Consider the following 22,254-nt stretch of genomic DNA (forward strand, 5'->3'; position numbering starts at 1 on the left):
TTCGATTACGTAGGTATTCCAAATTAGCGTATAGTGACAACCTTGGTATGAATTTTTGACAAGTTCAACTCGACCGACTTCTGTGTGATAATAATATACATGGCTGGTTTCAGGACGCGTATATATTATTACATCTAAACCAGGGAGTAGCCGTTGTCAATTAATTTAATGAACTTTATTCAACGAAAGCGCATAGAGGATTGGCTAAGTCACTTTACACTCGCTGGTCCAAGTCTGGTTCGTTAAGTCAATAGAATTAAAAACGTCCCTTTAATTATTTTATAAATAGCCTTGAGGGCTTAGATTACGGTTCGATATTTAAATACGGTTGAAAACACACGGATACACTATACGAGAATAGACAAAATTAAATGTCACCAAAAGAATACAACGGATAAAAATACAACTTTTAAACTTTTAACTGAATGTTCCAATTCACGAGAAAACTAGGAAGTCGATGTAACAAACTCTACAGAATTGGAATTTTTGGTACTTATCGAGCATTTTAACGCTGTTTTTAAGTTCATTTAGGTACAGTTTTTTATTTCGTTATCAATTTTTAAATGTATTACTTTTTTTTAATAACACATTCATTTTTAATTACTTATTCTAAAGTAGAATACTTCAATGTATATAAAAATTGATTTTAAGATGAGTAGTTTATGAGTTATAAGAATTGGAAGTTTGATGAGCGGAGTGGAATGGTGCAGAGGAACGAGGAACACCACCAAATGTGGCTCCACTACTCCGCACATGTAAACTTAAAATACTCATATCTGGTAAACTTCGTCTTCTAAATTTGATTTTTATAGATCGAAATACTCCAAAAAATATTTTGCTTTGCAATAAGAATTTATAAATACATGGTGTCATTAAAATTTTTTTAAAAATAGTAAAACTATAATTTTTTTCCAAAAATGTTTGTTTTGTAACAGCTTAAAATTATGCATAAGTAATATTTTCATAGATATTAGCGTTTTACGAAATAATGGAAATAATGCAGTGCGTCTTATACTCTTATGTAGTTAAATGGACCACCCAGTATACGTATATTATATTATTGTGGTGCGTGTAAAGTATTATTGGTATTATAACAGTAAACGGAATTCGGTGCCGGCACAACGGTCGGCTGCTGAGTCGAAATTGGAATCGGCTCGGACAAAAACACGTACTCGGGTATACACATATATATATATATAACTCCTGGGACGCGCATAATGCGTCGTGAAGTATCCCAAACAGATCGTAAAAAGAGCGCTATTGCAATCGTAAAAAGATACAGCTTTGCGGTCCGGTGAGCCGTATATTTGACCGGAGTATACGAGGTAGGTATGTATACATTCTCGTTTTTATATATAATGTTATATATATATGTACACTTTTACATAGGCACAGGGCATTGCTTCACGCGCGTATAGGTATGACTATATACTAGATATATGCTAACACACGTACCCCCAATGCTATATGACGGCGGTGATAGTATATACATTATAGTACATCCTCGTATTATTATAGTAGTATTATAATAGTTGTAGTGGTATTATATTAGTTGTAGTGCTGGTAGTATTAGTATAAAGTATTATGGTATTAGTAGTGTTTTGGTGACTCGATATTATATAGGAATTCAAACGAAACTTCACGGTATCCCTTTTTTTTTACCCTTTTACGTAATTGGTTTTTTTTATCGTCATTTCTGGGATAGCTATTAAAAAGTCGCTATAATTTTTTTTTTCAGTGAAATATGTTTGTGTGCTTTTTTAAAAATTGTTTTTTTTATCGTCTTCGACTACTAGAATAAATCGATAGAAATATATGCGTTCCCCCACACTTTGTATAATCTTATTTGTGGTAGTACTAGTACACCAAAGAATAAAAACTAAAGAATAGTAATATTATAATTTCAAAATGTAGAAAAATTAAGTTTTTACAAAATATAATAATATACTCTTTAGTGAAATTCAAGAAAGTATTCAACACCGGTCTAATATTATTAGTCATGGTTAGGTGGTGGTATAACAGTTAACAGTCTTATGGATTCTCTGAAGTGGGGAGCGGAATTGTTGAACGTACTATTACTACTATAACCTAACCTATTCGGTGTTTAAAATGAGTAACACAACCTGTACAACAACAAGTATTAAAAAGTTTTTTTATCGAGCACTTGTATGTGTGTCTCATAGAAAGAAAAGAAACTGTACAACAGCAAACCAGTGTAGAACAATTATGGACGTTTTAAAATCGTATTTATTAGAACGGAGTAAAGGATAAAGTGCATTTCACTAGAAAGCAGCAGCAATGATACAGCATAAATCATAAGTACAGCAAAGTATACAGTTCAGGGTATACGAGCCCGTTTCTACCCATTATTATGTAAACTACAAGAGTTTTAGCACTGAGTCCAGAGGAGGAGGGAGGGTGGGGCATAAGAATATAATATCCGATTCAATGTTCGTATACAGTAAATACGCAACAATAAAAAAAAGCCACGAGGAGGATGAAATTTCTGTTTCGTATAATATTATCGAGATAAACATTAAAAGAACGGAAAATACAATATTGCTGTCGCCGCAGTCGGTATATTTCGGAACGCAAACGATTATAATATGAATAGACGAGTTAATTTCCAAATCGTCTTATTATTATTTTCGGTAAACGATGTACCTATAAATAATAATACTACACTTCATGCGTAGGAGGTGTATAATTGGACGTGAATTTACCGAACAATTGTGCGAAATTCGTGATTTTCGGTACGATGTATTAATCTTACCAAACTTCCCGCGGGCCAAAACACTTTTTATGATTTTTTTTCACACGATAAAAAATACATATTTTTTGTTTGGTTTTTATTTATATTAAAATAAGATTTTTATAACTTCCCGAATTACGATCGCAAATAAAACAAACTATTAAACTATTAAATATTAAGTATGATTTATTAATGTGAATAATAATTATATATTTTAGTTTTAACTAGCTTTTTGAATGATATTCGAAGTTAAGTTATTGCGACTGATTTTCATTCAGTAATTAAGATGACCGACATCTGAAATTATTATTTATTAAGTTGATTTTTGAATAATCAGCTTCACACATACATACATTGAACCAAACATTGTTGCATAGATGCGTAACCTAGTTTCTTAATTCGAAGTATTTACTTAAACAAGTCTATTTAATTTAGAACTGTTCGCACTGTAAAGTGTTTGGAACTTGATTACATTTATAAAACCAAAACTTCCGTGAACTCGATCATTATCATCTGTAAGGTAGCTTTATTAGAGTTGAAAATGATTTCGGCTTCACTGCTATTCATTCACCGTCGGGACGTAAATAAAAGTAAATATTTAATATTTACAATACGTTCTTCATTTTTATGAAATCGGTAAACCTTCATACTCAAATTTAAGCTTTTTATTTTATAAAATTAATAAACTGACTGATGTCAATACCTTCATTATCATTAAAAACGGTTTTAAAGTTTGGCAAACCTTTACAAAGGAGTTCGATTTTCTTTGAAAAACTTTTAGCTTCTGGCAGTATATCACACACTGATTTTTCTATACCTTGTAGTTTGAACTTCAAGTAATTTATATGTTTAAATATGTATATATTGTATAATATTCAATAATCAATATAGTATATCCATTAAAAATACAATATATCCGACATGTTATTTTTTCCAGAAAATCTAAATACCTAGTATTTTGCTCTTAGAATTTGTTATCGATAATCATTCGTTTTACAAATCTTGTATAAACCTGAATGTTACTGGAAGGTAAAAATCTATATTATAAATATTTTTATATAATAATATACTATCTTGGTCCATAAAAAATGTGTCCACCAGTCGGTGACCTCTGTACTATAAATGCGTACAACAACGACGTTTACTACGCAAAACTTTCTCGGAATTCGAAAACGGAAAATTCGTCGAGCGCCATTCTCCCGCCACCATCCCTGTCTTAAATATAGACGAGTAATTTGCGCGTGATAATTATTGTAAAACGAGGAATACGCTCACTGTTATAATAGATACCGCGAACACGTGTAAATACGCGTAATCGACTGCACCGGGGTGTATACTTAGGGTAAGTATATATTATACTATGGGTCTCTATCGGAGTCGCCATATAACAAAGGGATTTAGCGCATACATATATAATATATATTACTACTCTACATACCACACGTACACGCGTGCGCGAACATATTCTTCGGATACGAATAGAGTGAAGACCCGTTGGAACATATTGACGTATGTACAGGCCGATGCTTTTTGTGAATCGAGTAAGACATGTCACGGGTGAATACGTGACTTTTAATAAAAGAAAACAAATCATAATAACAATACATTCGTAGATAACCACGAACGTAAAATGTGGAATAATAAAATATGTACAGGGTGATTTATTGAGCATGTTCACCTTATTACTCTTCAATAATGCAGCTATTCAAAATCTGACTTTTTAATCTTTAAACGTACTTGTAAAGACAAAGACATTATTTTCAAGTTCTCTAGGTTTTTGTATAACTGTTAATTAAAGTGTATACCGTGGAGATACAAGCTTCTGTTTTTCAAATGATTACCCCCCCCCCCCTTTTTTTTCACTATACCTAAAATATATAGTTTGAGGAGGAGTATTACATACGTGCCAAAACCCTTTGTTTCACGGCAACTCCGACACTGTTATTATAAATGTTTAAAAATTCTTTACAATTTCCGATATTATTTCCCGATTGGCGCACCCCATATAATGCTATTGTAGTACATGCGAGTGTATTTCAGTATATACATAGCGACGAGCGGGGGGTATTTCATGTATTCGGACCGATTTGGAGTTATTGGGCCCCCGCGGATTGCACGCGGTCACAATCGCCGCCGATGAGAGCACATGCAATAATTTACATAGGAACAAAAGCGTTTCCATGGAGATCGGCTGCGGAAGTGGCGGTGGTGGATGACTGTTACGACGACGACGGCTTTAATAATAATAATAATAATAGTAGTAGTAGTAGTAGTAGTAGTAGTAGTAGTAGTAGTAGTAGTAGTAGTAGAACAGTAATAATAATAATATAGTGTGACGAGAAAGGCCACGACGCCAAATTTTGAACGTAATTAACATCGGATGTCGGTTTAACACGTTATCCCAGGGCCGGAAGTTAAATGACCGCGTAAAAGTGTGCAGGAAGGGGTTGACGTCGTCGTCGGGAACTGTTTATTTTCTCCGCGTCCTCGCGCCACGCACGCCCACCACCAATACACTTAAAAGCTGCGACCCTTTACCCCGTTCACTGCGTACCAGAGAAACTATATATATATTAAACACTGCACTAAAACGTACTCTATACAGCTAGACAGTATACATAATACTACGACAACTACTACTTCCGGTCCGACAAATTTCGCAGACGAGAGGGGGTTAGTTTTACAGTAATTTGCTAGCTATATATACAATAACAATTAACGCACTGCCGCGCCATCAACCTCCCCTGTAGGTCGTCGCTTTAAACGACCCGTTTAAACCATTCCGGTCGCAGCCGCTCCACGTAGACGCCACCGCGTCGTATCATTTTCGTTTCGTTATTGTCCCGCGTATTGTTTTTAACGATTTCCGACCCGGAGACGCTCCGACCTTCCGAAACACATATAATATTACGATTATAAAATACCGCACGTGCAAAGTTAAAGGTACCACACTACGACTGAAACTGCGCGAGTATGTTTTTCGTTACAACTCGAATCGGGGGGTTATATATAGGTGTACAACTCGTATATAATAATATTTTGTTTCTAGAGGACGTGGAAGTATCGTAATTCTATTAAACGGCTACGGTATATAAACGCGCCGCAATTTTGAACTCGGATTTGTTCGTAGATAAAAATACTCATTCCGATTAAAAACGGAACTTTCTCCCATATAGTCGAGTTTTGATCAGCAAACCTTATACAAAACTTTTCACTAATAGTTATAACGTTTTTGGAAATATTTTATATGTTTTTCACTATATTATGACGACATATACATAATTTTAATTTCAGATTCCTATGCAGAATATTTTTCTGATAATTTCAATATAATATCGAACTTTGAACGAGTAACTAGTTATTAGTTATAAGTATTTCAAGTTTTGAAGAGCGTAGTGAAGTGGAACATAGTTACCTCTAGAAAATATTGGTCCACTATTCCGGTCATCTTTCGTGCATATTAGAGTAAAATATTTATAAGTATTTGTAGTTTCAACATTGAATATTTAGCGCTAGTTAGTTATTTGACTTGTCTACTCGTTCAAGATTTGATTTTTAAATATTGAAATTTCCAGAAAAATATGTCGGTTATGCATAATGGAATATGGAATTTAAAATGTATGATGCCGTTAATAAAGAAAAAAAAAACTTAAATAACTTTTTCAAAAACGTTGTTTTGTAATATGACTAAATTAATTCCAAAAACGTAGCAACTTATCAAGAAAACGAGTGACACCCTCCCCCCTTGTAATTATGCCAGTGCTAGATGAGGTAGCCACGTCATTAAATTTTTCAAACGATCGCGTAGAGTCGTCGATATTTTGCTCGTCGCGTGTAACCTACAGCCTCGCAATAAGTAATAACCATTAGAGAAATATGTTTAAATAAAACACTAGATCAAACAAGATATTATGTACCTTTAATACTATATAATATTATGCGTACCTATCGGAAAATCTTAATTAAAAAAATTGTGACGTTTAGTAAGTTTTAATTGTAAACAGACAGCTAAAAATTGAGTACGTTTCCCGGATTTATACACTATAACTTATAATATCATATTATGTATAGAGTGACTTATCTAATTAAATCGCATATTTTAATGATATTATGTTCATTGTCATGGCATAAAATAGAATACAATACGAAGACGACGTGTCTATTAATTATTACGTTCTTTTTATTTGACATTCTCCCACGAAACTTAAAATTGTTTTATTTAAATTTGGACGGAAAGAGTTTTAACACGAATCTGAATAATATTATAAATTAAAAACGGAACAGAAAAAGTTAGATTACAAAATGTTATTACTTATAGTGACATTAAGCCGGTGTGCTCGAAAATCGTTTAAAAACCCATTCTTCTTTCTGTCCCCAACAGGAGGTTTGCCCGTGTTTCCTCAAATTTAATTTAAAATCATCTTTACAATTCATTTTCATTACTTGTTTGTTATTAAAAAATGAACTTTAAAGATTTTTTTTTCAATATAACACGTTTCATAAAAAAGTTTTTTAAATGTACTCACAACTTTTTTTTAATTACACAGATTTGAAACGATGTGGCTTATTTAAAATTTAAATAGTATGAACAAATAACGATAGATGTAACTAAACACAAAGTAAAAAAATCTTAGTTTTTAATGCTTATAATTTATAAGTAAAAAAATATTTGATTAATATCGAACTATCGAATAAAATATCGTCAACTTGATTAATTTCTGGAATAAAGAGTAAATTGACTGTATTAAATTGGACCACCCAACTTGAATATTTCAAACTAAGAATAAAATTCGTGTGCGAATAAAATGTTCGTTATTTCGAAGAGTATTGATTTTATGATAAATACAATTTTTACGGAGTTCATCATTTGTGTACTTTGCATTATTAATATTTCAATAGACAAAAATAATCGCATGTAAAAGAGAACAGAATACATTTTTTTTTCGTGACTACATTTTTATCAACACTACCTATTGTGTACCATTAGTGTATTAATATCTAAATTTAATTTTTTTTTGTTAAATTAAAAAAGTACTTTTCCAAAGAAATATCACGGTAATTAATTTTCGTTACAATAACGGTTTTTGTGTACTGATAATGTTCACTAATTATTTTTAGTATTAACTCTTCCCCCTGTCATAGATTAGATTTAACCTATTTAAAGTTCTACTAAATTAAATTCTGTTTACAAATCGTATTCCTACAAGAAGCTATAATTTTTTTCAGTTCGTGTACAGTTATAAACGGATTATGTGCATTCGTGTTAGTTTACAAATTAGTGTTTTATGATCATAAATAGGTAGCAGGTACGCAACTACGTAATTCGATATTAATTTAATAATTCAATTGGAAAGTTTAATGTATATTAGTTTTGAAAATCAATTCGTCTGTATTTTTGTATTGTTTATGTGTAGGTAACTTAGTTCAAAACAAACACTTGGTTCAGTTATAGTATAATAAATATTTGGATACGTCAAATTATAATATGATTATGATTACCATATTATTTTTAATAAACGGCTTAGTGATTACAGTGAGTGAGTATATTATATCGAAATGGTAAAAATTCTGTACATTCACGCGGGGTTAAATTGCCAAGAGTTGCTCATATATTGAATTAAACGAGTCATCGTTGCGAAATTATGTCCATTCACCCCCGCAGTAGATCATCCCTTTATTATTATTTTGGGACGTCGTTGAAAATAATAATAACAACTGTACAATAACTATTGGCAGGCTAATATTTTCGCATAATACAATAATCGCCCAGTTTAGCATGCGAAACGTCATGTTTATGACAGTAATACGGTCAGCCCGAGAGTTACATTTACTGTTTAGGACCAGGACCGTGGCACGCATGAATCGTACGCATAGTAGTTTTATACGCGTCATTATGTCGAGAGATCGACGTAATTCTGCATAATAATAACAATATAATATGATTTAATAATAAAAAAAAAAAAACAATTGTTCGACATCACGAACAAAAGTTTGTCGTCAGGAATTAAACAAATATTATTCCGCATGAATAAACGCGAAGTTGTCCCAACAAACGGACATTTACTACCATTTGGACGTGACAAACGAGATTATTATAGTTGTTTCAAAGAATATTATTCATAAAATATGCACGAAATATATTGACGAAAAATGATAATTTTTTAGTTTCGCACAAATAATATGCGTATGGTGAACAAATAATGAATAATTTTTCAATTATTGGTCTACCCTAGCCAAGGCGATTGTCTATAAGTTAACTGCGTTCGTGTATTCTAAAAGATTCACATTTTTTTTTTTTATCTAAAAAGTAATTATATAATGTATACGAGTTTATATAGGTAGAATAAGGTGACAAATAATTTACATTATCGGGGGACGAGGTGGCCGAGTGGTCTAACGCGACGGATTCGGCACAGCCGGTCCGAGTTCGATCCTCGACCACTGGGCGGCATTTTTCTCCGTGCAAGTCACGGTGTCCGGAGAACAAGTGCCGCCATCCCCCCACCCCGGGGCACGGCAGAAACCTACGGGTGCCCCATTAGAAATTCTGCCAAACACAACACACACGTGTACCAACCTACCCAATATAAAACTTACCAAACCTACCCAATATAAAAAAAAACCTACAGTGCCCTCCCCACACCCAATGGCCTATGTTGCCGCGGGTTACCCAATAAAAAAAAAAAAAAAAAAAAAAAAAAAAAAAAAAAAAAAAAATTACATTATCAGAATGACAGATGGTAAGCACCTATAGTATAGTGCCAACCGATATCAGCTGGGCAATTGGGCAAGACTAGAGTTATCAGGCCAATTTTTTTTAGTTGTCTGTTAGGATTTTGGGGGATAGTGCTTAGAAAAGAAGTTTAATGAGTTTGTTTTGGTGATTTTGAACTATTTAGTGAAATAAGACAATTTAGAGATGATGGTGACTTTTCGTAAGCTGATTTGGTGTTTGAATTCTGAGGTCTTTATAGTTTTTGTACTATGGAGATTTATTATATCCCACGGAGTAGAGACAAATCGAATGAAACATCTGAAATGTTCTCAGATTTGAAGGTTTTTTCTGAACCTCATAATATCTGAACTACGTACCTATGATCAGACTGTTCTTATTATTTATTTATTTATTTATTTATTTAAACGGGCTAAAGCCCCCCAATAACAGTTCTATTATGATCTATTTGTAGATGAATATCCAACATTAACGACGTTTTACCTGTACTTCAAGTGGCACGACTACGTCCAGTCTTGTTTCCGCACTGGTCTGGCCGGCATCATTGCTGGCCGAACACCTGTAAGTTCCTGCGTCTTCCGGCCGGACCGCTTCTATGGAGAGTACCTGACCAAGCACCCTAGTGCCCGAGCCCGTCTCCAATAGCGTAGGTTCGTTCTCGTCCAGTACGTGGTACCACCTTATGCAAAGAAAAAATAAATAAGTACTTATAGGTGGTCAGTATAGATAGTATATAGGCATATAATATAAAGATATATAGATTGCGCCTGGGCGTGAAGAGAAAAAACGAGTTTCTGAGATGACTGACTTAAAATGTGATCTAAAAGAGATTTGAAAATGGAATTCATTTTAGTACAATATGTAGATTTTGATATTAAATAATTTATAACTTTAGGTTTTTTAGGCGTATTTCTCATTTCCTATTCTGTTTGTGATGTACCTAAGTTCATTTTCAGCGACTTAAAAAACAAGGTAAACTATTTCGTTACGAATTAAAAAAAAAAATTTTTTATCAAATATCAATATTATGGATCCTATTATTATAAAAAAATAAAGAATATTATTTGGATGTAACAATAAATTTGTATTACTTATTCCATGATATTAGTTAACATAGTCTGTATGTCTCTCTCTATCTCTCAACGTTCATACTATCGACGCATTCCATATTTTTATAATATTTCTATATTACGTTAGACAGGTATTTGGATTATGCTATTTATACGGTATACGCATGGTTAAACGTCTATAATTTTTTTTTTACCTGAAATGAGGATGCGGACATCCGGTCGTGATGCATGTGAGCACGGCGCCTTCGTCTTGGGCAACGCGGACCGAACTCTTATGAGCGACAATTTCGACCATCTCATTTCCCGCGGCCTCTGGAACGCATACAAATATTTGTTTTTAATTAGCGTGCAGAACGGACGAGACACTTGCGGGTGCGGGAATAGCCGGTTAAGTAAATGGTCTTTAGAGCATGAAACGCAAGGACAAGTAACATCTTTCTCATTATCTGCTTCGGGACGAAGGCGGCGGCGGCGGTTAGTGTCGGGACGTTCGGTGCTTTTGTACGTCCATCCATCCGTGTAATCTCGGGTACTACCAGCAATCGGTCGCTATGGTTACCGGGTTCGTAGATTTTCCGGAAAAGGGTTACAATGTTATTATTTTGGTTTTCGGGTCACGTGCTAATAATAATTACTGCGACAGGAGTTTATGTGTCTCGCCAGAGGCGGGCATATTTCCCATCAAGTACAATTTTTTTTTGCACACCTATAACACCACCGTGCGCAATACCCGACTTATTCGCCCGACCGCAAAGACACTCGATTTACACCGTCACCCGTTTGTGTCATAATAATCTTACCGTGAACGGCTATGTTGGCCGGCGTGCTGGTCGTTAATTTTCTGGTCAAAGTGTGCATCATTTGGCACGTATACGACGAGAACTGATCGCTCGATTCGAGATTGTGAACCAGTAGTTCACCAGTGTGCATTGCGTGATATTTACCGTCTGAAATGATAAAAAATTAATACACGAAAATTAATACTGTATCGTTGGGAAAACTTCGCGAAAATTGGTAACATTTCGAAACGGATTAATACTATAATATTGTAATAGGAAAAATATATACTGTATATTAATATATTAATCTGGCCGTATAGAAGATTTAATGTTTTATCGGGATTACAGCAGCATTATCCTGCTTATATTTGGTTAAAATTAAGTTTATTTTACACACGGATATAAATTAAAATCTTAAAAATTCTCCGGCGGCTACTGTTCATACTATTTACTGGCTATATAGAACCTAGAAATTCAACAATCTTAAATTTAATCTAATATAATCTAAATAATATTTATTAAATATTATATTTGTCCAGCAACGTAGTATATGAGACGAAGTAATAAGTAGCATACATTAAAAATTAAAAAATAGTGTTAATTTATTTTGATAATCACTACCTCTGCCTAATAACTACATATACCTATTACAATATAGTCATTTTAAATTTTAAATTTTAAATTGATTAATCATTATGTTATACCTAAAATAATACATTTAACATTCAGTAAACTATTAATGCATATAAAGCATATGGCTGGTTTCTGTATCATTTTTTTTATATGTATGAGCCGGTGGAATCGATATAAATAAGTGTTATTATGAGCAGCAGACAGCGGATTATGTACCTACATAAGTTTATTTTTCAAAAAAGGTTTGGTTTCGGCGGAATTAATAATCCCCAAAATTATCATTTTAAGTAATAATAATAAAAAATAAAATATAGTGTATAACCGTCGTTGTAATTATTTGAACAGTTAATGTTATTGGATTTTTATTTTTATTGGCCAGCAATAATGATTGTTTAATAGTCAGCTCTTTTCGTCCAAATAACACATTTCATATAATAATTATTATTTAAATCGATTTCAGTATAACGGAATGCGTTCCCGTAATGCACAGCTGTCGTGGAATATTTCGGATATACGCATTATACAAACATGCACATCACTTAATCATAGGATACTGGATTACCATATATGTTGTACGAAATTACAACAATATATTATATCATCTAGTATTCTAGTGAATACCCAGTTAATGTGGTAAATTAACATAATTTACATTGATAAACGATGTAATATTATATCACATGTCAACTGTCCACTGACCAGATAAATTGTCCCTAATATTGTCTGTGACAGTAATGCGTATATTATGTTCGTATAGGTAGGTACCTGAGTTTACTTAATTTATGTGGACTAAACTAATTTACGTTACCATTTTTCAAACAGTTACACAATTATCTAATAGAATTATCAGATTTAGTTAGACTGAATTAGTTGATATTTTTTTTTTGTACCTGCAGTTATAATATAGGTATTTTTAATTTAAACTAATATACGTGTTATTATGGAAGAGAAATGTTTAGTGGAATAAGTCATCAGTGTCTAATAAAAACGAAATATGTACAGCACCATCATCATCATCATCATAATCTCGTTTCGTCAAGTTTTAATACCATGGGTCAAATGTTGGTTATTGGACGCATATTGATTTATTGTAAAATGTAAAGGTCAATAGCCTGTGTTTTACTAACGGAAATTTTCGATAAATTAATAGATGGGTATTATTACATTAATAATGAGCTCAAATATGTATGGTAAATAACACAGTGATTCAATTTTACATATTATTTTAGTAATATATAATACAAAACTGGACTTATCAAAAACAAACCATTGTTGTATAATATTAGATTTATTTGGTGTCGTTTTTGCATTATTATTACCATAATATATTATGAGTACATTATCAGTTATGTCTTAATTATTTATTGTTATACTTATTTATTATATTTATATCCGTAATTTGTCTTACCATGTATTATTGTACAACCACTTATGTGAATTGTGAATCAATCGTTAACTCCCTACTTCCAAGTTCCAATACAAAGTATACGCTTAAAGGAAGTAGGTAAACCGAATAAAAAATTTAAAACTATGGAAAAGTAGTAAAACTATTAAATTATGTGCCATTATATTATAGTTAAATTTTCAATAAAAAAAATTGTATGTGGATCTGCTGTACAGTAGGTTACAAGTGGCAGCATTTTATAAATTTTTAACTACAAAACAATTATTAAATTTTAAATGTGATACATTTTGTCAAAATTCGAACTTTAAATGCTTATAAAAAAAAATTGTGACCATGGATTTTAAATTTTTTTCATCTGCCTTTGAAACAATATACTATGAGCATTGTATTAAATTTTCAAGCTTTTTTACGTTTTACCCATCAAATAAAGTTTTATTGACATTCATAGAAAAAAAGACTAATAAAATTGGAAACTGAAAATGTCCCTAAACAGCTCAAAATATTTTGAAAATGACATGAGGTATAGAAAATGCTAATATAAACATTTAGTAAAAATGTCATGTATCTATAGTCATTTGTTTTAGAGTTACATCAAAACCAAAATCAATTTTGCGTAAAAATTCCCGTTTTTCCGTAATTCTTCTTTTGTTTTTCACGGCGCTTTTGAAATAACTGGAAAATTGTTACTTTTGACCCCCCCCCCCCCTAAAGTACCAATTAGATTCACTTGGAAACAAAAAAAAAAAAACACACATCATTGTAAAATCAATATACATTCATCGTTCCGCTCAGAATCTAAAAATGTATATAACCCGAATAATATAATATTATATGTAAGCAATCATGAATATAGTGCAATCGGTATTTTTAAATTTCATAATAATACGTCGACATATCTACCAAACAATAAATCTGCGACACGAATAGTTTCATCGATCACTCATGTATTTTGATGCACTGAAAACTGAGTATAATAAATTCTACCTGTTGGAATATTTTCATTTTGTTGTTATTCAAAAATAAATAACTGTAGATACATGAAAATTGTACTGAACGTTTATATTTTTATTTTCTATACACCATACAATTTTGAAAATATTTTGACTCTTTTTGAGCTGTTAACGGACATTGTTAGTTTTCAATTTTTTTAGTTTTTTTTTCTATAAATATCAATAAAATTTTATTTGTTGGGAAAAAAGCGTGAAAATTGAATATAAGGCTCCTGATATATTGTTATGATAGCAGTTGAAAAATATTAAAAATACAAAGGCACAATTTTTTTTTATAAACACTTAAAGTTCGAATTTTGACAAAATTTATCTAATTTAAAATGTAATAATTATTTTGTAGTTAAAAATGTTCAACTTTTACAGCTAAGGATTGAAAATTGAAAACAAGGCTCCACGTAAATAGGTTATATATAAATTACCTTATTCACAATAATATCATTAAATATACTTGGTAATATCATAGGCTGACAAATCGTTTTCGCTCAGAATCGTTTTTCTTCCACAATGATATTATATCATTGAATTCAAATTTAACACCATCCATTACAGTGACCCACTTGTAACCTACTGTACTGCAGAGCGACATCCACTTATCCACCTTTTTTATATTGTTATTATATATTTTATATTATTATATATTTATATTTTATTATAGCCAGTAACGGCAGTAAGTTGAATTAATATTGTAATATTATATCTTTACTTGTTGCTATGGTGATATACAAAGCGTTAGAAATTAAAATCACTTTTTCGGAACTTGTCTGTAGTTTTTCTTGTGGCATTAATAAATATTGAGAAAATTGAAAAATGACCTGTCTAAAGTAACATCTTGATCCAATTTGCTAAAGGACAAGGTACTATATGTTGAAATCGAAGCACTCATTCTGGTAGAAATTTTGTATACAGAATAAAAAAAATAATAAAAAATAAATACCATTGTAAATCGCTCCACTCAGAATAAAAAAAAAAAAAAAACATAGATACAGACTATAAGGAAAACGTTAATATCCAAGGATAATATAAATGTCCAAACTTTATATTCTCTTTTATATAAAGACTTTTTGAAAAAAAAACTAAAATTAAGTAAACATGGAGAGGAATAAGTTCGGTTAATTTACAAGTAAAGTTCAACAAATTTAATAGTCAAAGGGATAAATTTTAGTGTGTCAAACGTTTTGATTACATTTGAATAAAATATACTGAGAGGGCGAGAGGCAAAAGTAGGTAATTAAACATCAAAACAGTTTGTGAATATTTTAGCTAGTCGAGAGTAAACAAATATAAAAGAAAATGCCTGCAGATGTTTTTATATTTGTACCTACTGTGGTTATCTTTTGAAACTAATTGTTTGATTGGTACCTCGGTGGCTCGGTATCAATCCATATCGTAATGAAATAGTTAACATTTTGTCACTCAACATCTGTAGGTATTAGGTACCTATCAAATAATAAAAGTGACAAACCTTTACAGAACTCATCACGCGATGTGTCAAATGAATTAATCAAATAATAATAATAACAATAATAATAATGATGTACAATGTAATTTATTATGTTTGTGTATCACCGATAAGAACATTTTTTTTTGTTTTTTTTTTTATTAGATAAAAATAGGATATTTACAATCTGTAATATTTATATACAAAACAATAAGTAAATTTGATAGCTTAGGTACAAAATATGAAACGGCGTGAGGAGGAAGGCCCACCAGTGTGGATACCCTCTTAACTTGGGGTATTAAAACATTTACGATTATTTCATAAAATTAAATACCAACCTCCTTGTAACGATGGGTAGATATAGAATCCTGGTTCTTGAAGCCAGGATACGACCTTGACCAAATCTTTCATGAACGTCGGCGTTACGCATTCCAATACCGCAGTGCATCCTTTGGCAGATCCTCCGTTCACCACTCGAACCTCGAGGTTGTAATCTTGAGCCACAACTAAGACCACATCAATCGTGTAACGTTATTATTAAAACGATTATTATGGCGTAAATTTTAATTTAAAAGAAACTAAACTATAGGTGCCACATACGTCATGACACATTTCAAAATATTTTTGATTCAAATAAATCGTGCGATATATAAGACATAATATACGTTATTGATATAGGTGGTAGGTATGTATTTATATATCAGTTTATTGAATGTTATCCAAACCAATCGTACGCTATAAATCATATATGTTATTGATATGTATTCATATCGGTTTGTACTTTGTTGAATGTTATTGAGAATAAAGTATATGCATACCTAGGCATAGTGTTGCATTGGATTTAGTGAAATATTCATCGGAATATGACCGTGCGATGTCGCATGAAAATTGAATTCGACATATTACACACATTTTTCGATTTTAAAAATCATCACTGTCAATAGAAATTGCTCTGTTTCATGTTTTTGAAATTGTTTAGGAAGCACAATAAACTAAATAAATTGCTACATATGATCTCTGCAAGCGTATTACTACAAACGATTTTTGGTGGGAAAAAATCTCGATAGACTTTCAAGTCATAAAGGATAAATACGCGCAATGATAAAAGTTATACAGTGGTACCTGATCTTCAATAAAAAAAAATTAAACAGGAGGACATATTGTCGCGACAGTGACGAAAATGTGTACAGCTTAGGGACCTCGTAAAATGTATAGGGTGGAGAGGTCCAGAGGACGCAACAACAAAATCAGTTATGTCTGTATTATGTCGCACTATATTATATGATACTGTCGCATAGTTAATACCACCTCACAAATTTTTCGGATGTGATTAAACAGTGAAGATTGAAGTATCATATTATAGGTAGGTAAGCTTAGTCGTTACAAACTTTATCGAAAACACACCGTTCGTGTTTTCACAGAAGCTTTTTTTTTAATACTTGTATTTTTAAGACGGTTATTAATTATTTTAATTTTATGATTTTGTAATTACCTATTTAAATAATGATTAATAACTTTCTTGAAAATCTGGTACGCGACAGTGGTTTTACAATATTTCGCATGTATTTAACTAACATTATAATATTATACAGGTACACTGAAACTGATTTTATTCTGTTAACCTAACATTATAATATTATACAGGTACACTGAAACTGATTTTATTCTGTTAACCCTCTTAGGAAATATTATTTTTTTTAGAATATTGTGCTCGTTGATGTTTTACGGTTGCTAATGTTTTCATAATCGAATATTCGTGTTCATAGTCTACAATATAATATAGGCTTCGACAAGCATGTGCATAGAAAGTGGTTGGTTTTACTTGTATACGTTTTTTTCAAATAGCTAACATTTGAGAACGGGGTTTTCCGGTGGCCTACACTTATCCCGTGTAATGGAAAATGAATAAATGGAGTTAAATAAACTTAAAAAATATACTTAATAAAACTATATTACAGTTTTTAATGAATAAACAAATTGAACATTATGCAGTAGGTACGGTATAAACTATAAACATACGCAAAATGTAACTACAAATTTGCAAATTTAAAATTAAGTCATTCTATTTATTTTGATAATTAATAAAAGATATGTATGTATAATTTATATTAGATACTTCACGTTTTAAATTTAATTTATTGAAGTCTATTGTACTTACTGTCTACTAACCTTACGGTGTACCCATAATAATTTCTTTGATTACTATATTTCATACATTTGTAGATATAGGTATAATTTGAAGGATTTGATTTATCGATGTTTACCTATTAGGTACGTAGTTTTATTTTAATAGTACAACGTAAATCATAATACCTACGTATAGAAGATATTTGACCATTCTCTTAAAATGTAACGTTAAGTTTTTCAAATACTTGCGAAAAGAAATATCATGTTTAATGATTTCGTTTGCAAACACAATTTCGATTATACTACTACTACAACAGCGCTACCTAGGCATTAAAATTATTCTGGAATGCCACTCTGCATTAGATATTGACACAACTGATACGATTGTAACATTTATAATATTATAGTAGATACCCATCTTCAACCTAGCTATTTTGCTTAAACGTATTATATTATTTTATAATAGTATATTATGATGGTGTGACGGCAGTCAGCTATTAAATTTGACTTGTCACATGGCATTAATATTCACATTGATGATTTGTGAATAGTACGCGTTTGAATAAATTTGCATGTAGGGCATGCGTTTATAGTAGGTAATCTAAAGTATAAACTTTGACGAAATTTAGATACGCTACAGTTAATATAATATTATGCATGTATAATGTATATATAGGAGTCATTCGCTTGTACAATTATACTGAAATATGATTGTATATACCAAAGAAATCGCAATGGTTTCATAATTTATATGATGTTCGATATATCTACATGACTACATATATATTATTATTTATTATGTAAATTATATTATGTGATACAACAACCATAATTGTTAATTGTTAATTGTTGTATATATATAACAATTTGTATAACTTGAAATGTTGTAAGTGAGTATAGTGGACATTTCCTTAAAAAAAATCCAGATAAGCTACCACAACAGACAATAATATTTGAAGTTTCAATAATTGATTTATGAATTTATTAGTTAATATAAATATGCGGAAATGTGGAATCGTTCCAAGAATCGAAGGTTTACACTGTCCATTTGAATTGCGAACGTTGCGATTTCGGATTTAGTGAAATAATCGTTAATGTGATTGACACAGCGCGCTTACATGTTTCAATGCTTTTACAGTAGGTACACAAAGAAACTATTTTGATTCGAAATTCTCAATTTATGAAGTAAATGCACGTGGTTGTGAACATTACATAAAATGTCTTTAAAAGCTGCGTGTTTTGAAGTGTAAAACGATAAAAGGTTTTGAACTTAATTTTTTTTTGTCATATGCTTTACTTTCTGTCCGCAATGTGACGAGCGAATTTAATAAATCTATAAAATAAAAACGATTCAAAGATAGGTACTTACCGTTCGATTATGTTGTTATACTATTATTATGCTATTATGTATATTATAATATATAATTTACTTGTCGGGTTTTAATATTTTCAAACAAGTTTCTACACCGGTTTTTCTCGAGAGATGGTTTAAAAATGAACTATACGTCACATAAATAACAATTTTAAAGTATTTTTGGGAGACCTATTTCTAGCTATTTCCAAGTATTGTGTCTCTCGTCTCTTAATAAGTATATAATATTGCCTCGATAGTTGTACATTTCTACGATACTAACAATAATATAAGAACTGAAAAAAAACCAATAATTTGTTCAAATCTGATATTATAACTTACCGGCTCTAACGTGTACGTCACGGCTGACGATGGATCCAACATCGTTGGTGGCCAAGCATCGGTACACGGAGCTGTGCACGTCCTGTCTGTACATCGCTGGTGGAAACGGCAGCAGGGCCAGTGTGCCGTTGGACATATCTTGCCGGAGTGACGAAACGTCCGGCACGGGCGTCCCATCGGACGTCAGCCACCGGATGTGAGGTGCCGGATGTCCGGCCGCTGTGCAGTCAATCCACGCGCCCGTCGTGTTGGAGAACTCGAACTTCCCGGGAGGCTCCAACAAAAAAGATGGGCCCGTGAAATCCGAAGATGACGACGATGACATGGACGTTGGAGCGTACGTCGGCAACACTGCAGAGAACACAGAAAATAGTGATTCATATAAATTAATAACTATAAACTGTCTATGAATCAAAGTTGTGAAAAATGTTATCAAAATGTTTATTTGAATAAGCGTGTAATCGAATAATTTTCGAACATAATGGTTATTCGAAAAATATTCGAACACAATTGCTTTTTAAATCTATTCAATCATAATTTTTTATTAGAATTATTATTTAAAAAAAATTATTCAAAAACATTGTAATTATAATAATTACAAAAAATGTAGGTATTAGGATAAAAAACTTTTCAAATAAAATTATTTAATTTAAACAAAAATATATTAGAATAATTCGTTACCCTGCAATAGGTATATACATAAATTGTCATGATCAAATACTAGTATAAACTATAAAAGCATGTTATAAATATTATCCTGTAAACTAATAATTTTCGAATTTCGTAGCACAACATTTTCTATGAAAATTGTTGATATACGATTTACCTACGTTATACAGGCCTCGACAATGGACCAATATAATCTATTGTTTACGAACGGAGTTTTACGTGCTACTTGTGAAAAAATATTCTGCTTCTGTGATTAATGTATTATTTTTTTTTTCAAAAATTTAATGACGAGTATTTTGACAAGCATAAAATAAAAAACACAAAAAGTGAAAATTAGTACTGCGTTACTGCAATAAAACACTGTTTATTGATGTTGAATTTAATGGTATAACCTGACCTGGTTGCTCAACACTAGAGGTAAAAGATGTCTAAGAAGATAATTTAACCGTTTATATTTATTTGGCAAACGTTAAATTTTCTATATGCTTATTGCGAATTATTTTTCGTAATTTTATCTAATAGTTATGCATATGAAATGTGAATAGTTTTCAAGAGTTTACTAAGACATTAAGGATTTTAAGTTACGAATATTGATATTTTAATTTATTTTCGAACAGGTAAGCCTAAAATGGATATACTCAACTATAATAATCAGATAAAGGCACCGAGGAATATTAAAAATATTTTCGAGCCGAGTATAATATAATAAGGCAGTAAAAATCATATTATATTTCCGTTACTTATCAGTGTAGATAGATATGTATATAATTATTTTATAAGGTCAAAATAAAGATGATTATAACTCTTTCACACACTATCGCACTTCGGGCTTAGGATAATACGTTTTCAATAGGTATCCGAACCATTGAAACCACCGGAAAATTGTACTGTAAAAGATATGGAATAAAAAAAGGTGGGGACACGGTTGATAGTTGATGATATTTCCTTCCGTGGTTTCTCAAGTCGTTCACGCACGAAATGTCAATATTTGTTTTCGGAAAGTTAGTTTTTCCATGGGCCAAAAAAAAAAAATAAAACGACGTAGGTACATAAAATAGAACTTGAACGTGCAACGTGTTCATTTAATACGTACGGTGTTACTGCGTCGTTGAATACAGGTCGAAAATTGTAAGGGTTGACTTTAATTTGCTTTAGATGACACATCCGATGGCAATGACTATAATATAACCTCAGAGCGTTTTCGAATAAAACGAATTGAAAACGCCAAGTAAACATAATATACCTACCTACCAAACTAATAACATTTTCAATTATGCGTTCAAAAATATATTTTATAATACACCTGTTTATCTGTTAAACCCATTGTATTAACTAAATTAAAAGTATACTGGGTTTTTTGTGAAATGTTTAATTACAGGTATTTAAGGGGAATAATATATTATACGGTTATTTCGGATATATAAATATTATTTTTTTAATTATGTCAAAAGTGTGTAATTAAAAAAGGTAATTATTTACGCGTAATATTTACAATATATTTTAATCCTCATATTAATTGACGGACAGCATAATATTGTAACATATAGGTTCACTCATTTTAATTTGATTAAACTATAAAATATCTAATATAAATCTATCTAAAATAGAACGTAGTTACGACAGGGTTTTGAAAAAAATAGTTATAATACTTCATATAAAATATTTTTAGTATGATAATTAATTAACACACAATGTGCAGTCGTTTCGAATTCATGCACGTATAATACTGGAAATTATTATTTTGTTGAATCTTGATAATGATGATATTATAATGTAAAAAAAAATTGCACGCAAAAAGTACCCTTAAAAGAACAATATTCGGATACATACTCTAAAAGTCTTAAGTATATTGATTTACACTTAAAGCACTGGATGGCTAAAACTACTTAGGTTAAAAGTGATGAAAATGCATATTTTTATCGCACCAATTACCTATATAGCTATA

At 31.2% G+C, this 22,254-nt stretch overlaps 1 protein-coding gene across 5 annotated transcripts in view; it reads right to left on the reverse strand.

The window, feature by feature from the left end:
- The window catches only part of LOC132952238 (cell adhesion molecule Dscam2), a 143,186-nt gene that overhangs the window by 54,375 nt on the left and 66,557 nt on the right, over positions 1 to 22,254 (reverse strand). For all 5 annotated transcript variants that reach the window (XM_061024468.1, XM_061024469.1, XM_061024466.1 and 2 more), the window contains exons 2-6: positions 19,641 to 19,991; positions 16,159 to 16,326; positions 11,356 to 11,502; positions 10,750 to 10,867; positions 9,969 to 10,164 (exon numbers count right to left, since the gene is read on the reverse strand). In XM_061024468.1, coding sequence (XP_060880451.1) covers positions 9,969 to 10,164; positions 10,750 to 10,867; positions 11,356 to 11,502; positions 16,159 to 16,326; positions 19,641 to 19,991 — 980 coding nt within the window. The remainder of the gene's footprint in view (positions 1 to 9,968; positions 10,165 to 10,749; positions 10,868 to 11,355; positions 11,503 to 16,158; positions 16,327 to 19,640; positions 19,992 to 22,254) is intronic.

Source organism: Metopolophium dirhodum, chromosome 9 (assembly GCF_019925205.1).
Source record: "Metopolophium dirhodum isolate CAU chromosome 9, ASM1992520v1, whole genome shotgun sequence".
NCBI classification, from domain to species: domain Eukaryota; kingdom Metazoa; phylum Arthropoda; class Insecta; order Hemiptera; family Aphididae; genus Metopolophium; species Metopolophium dirhodum.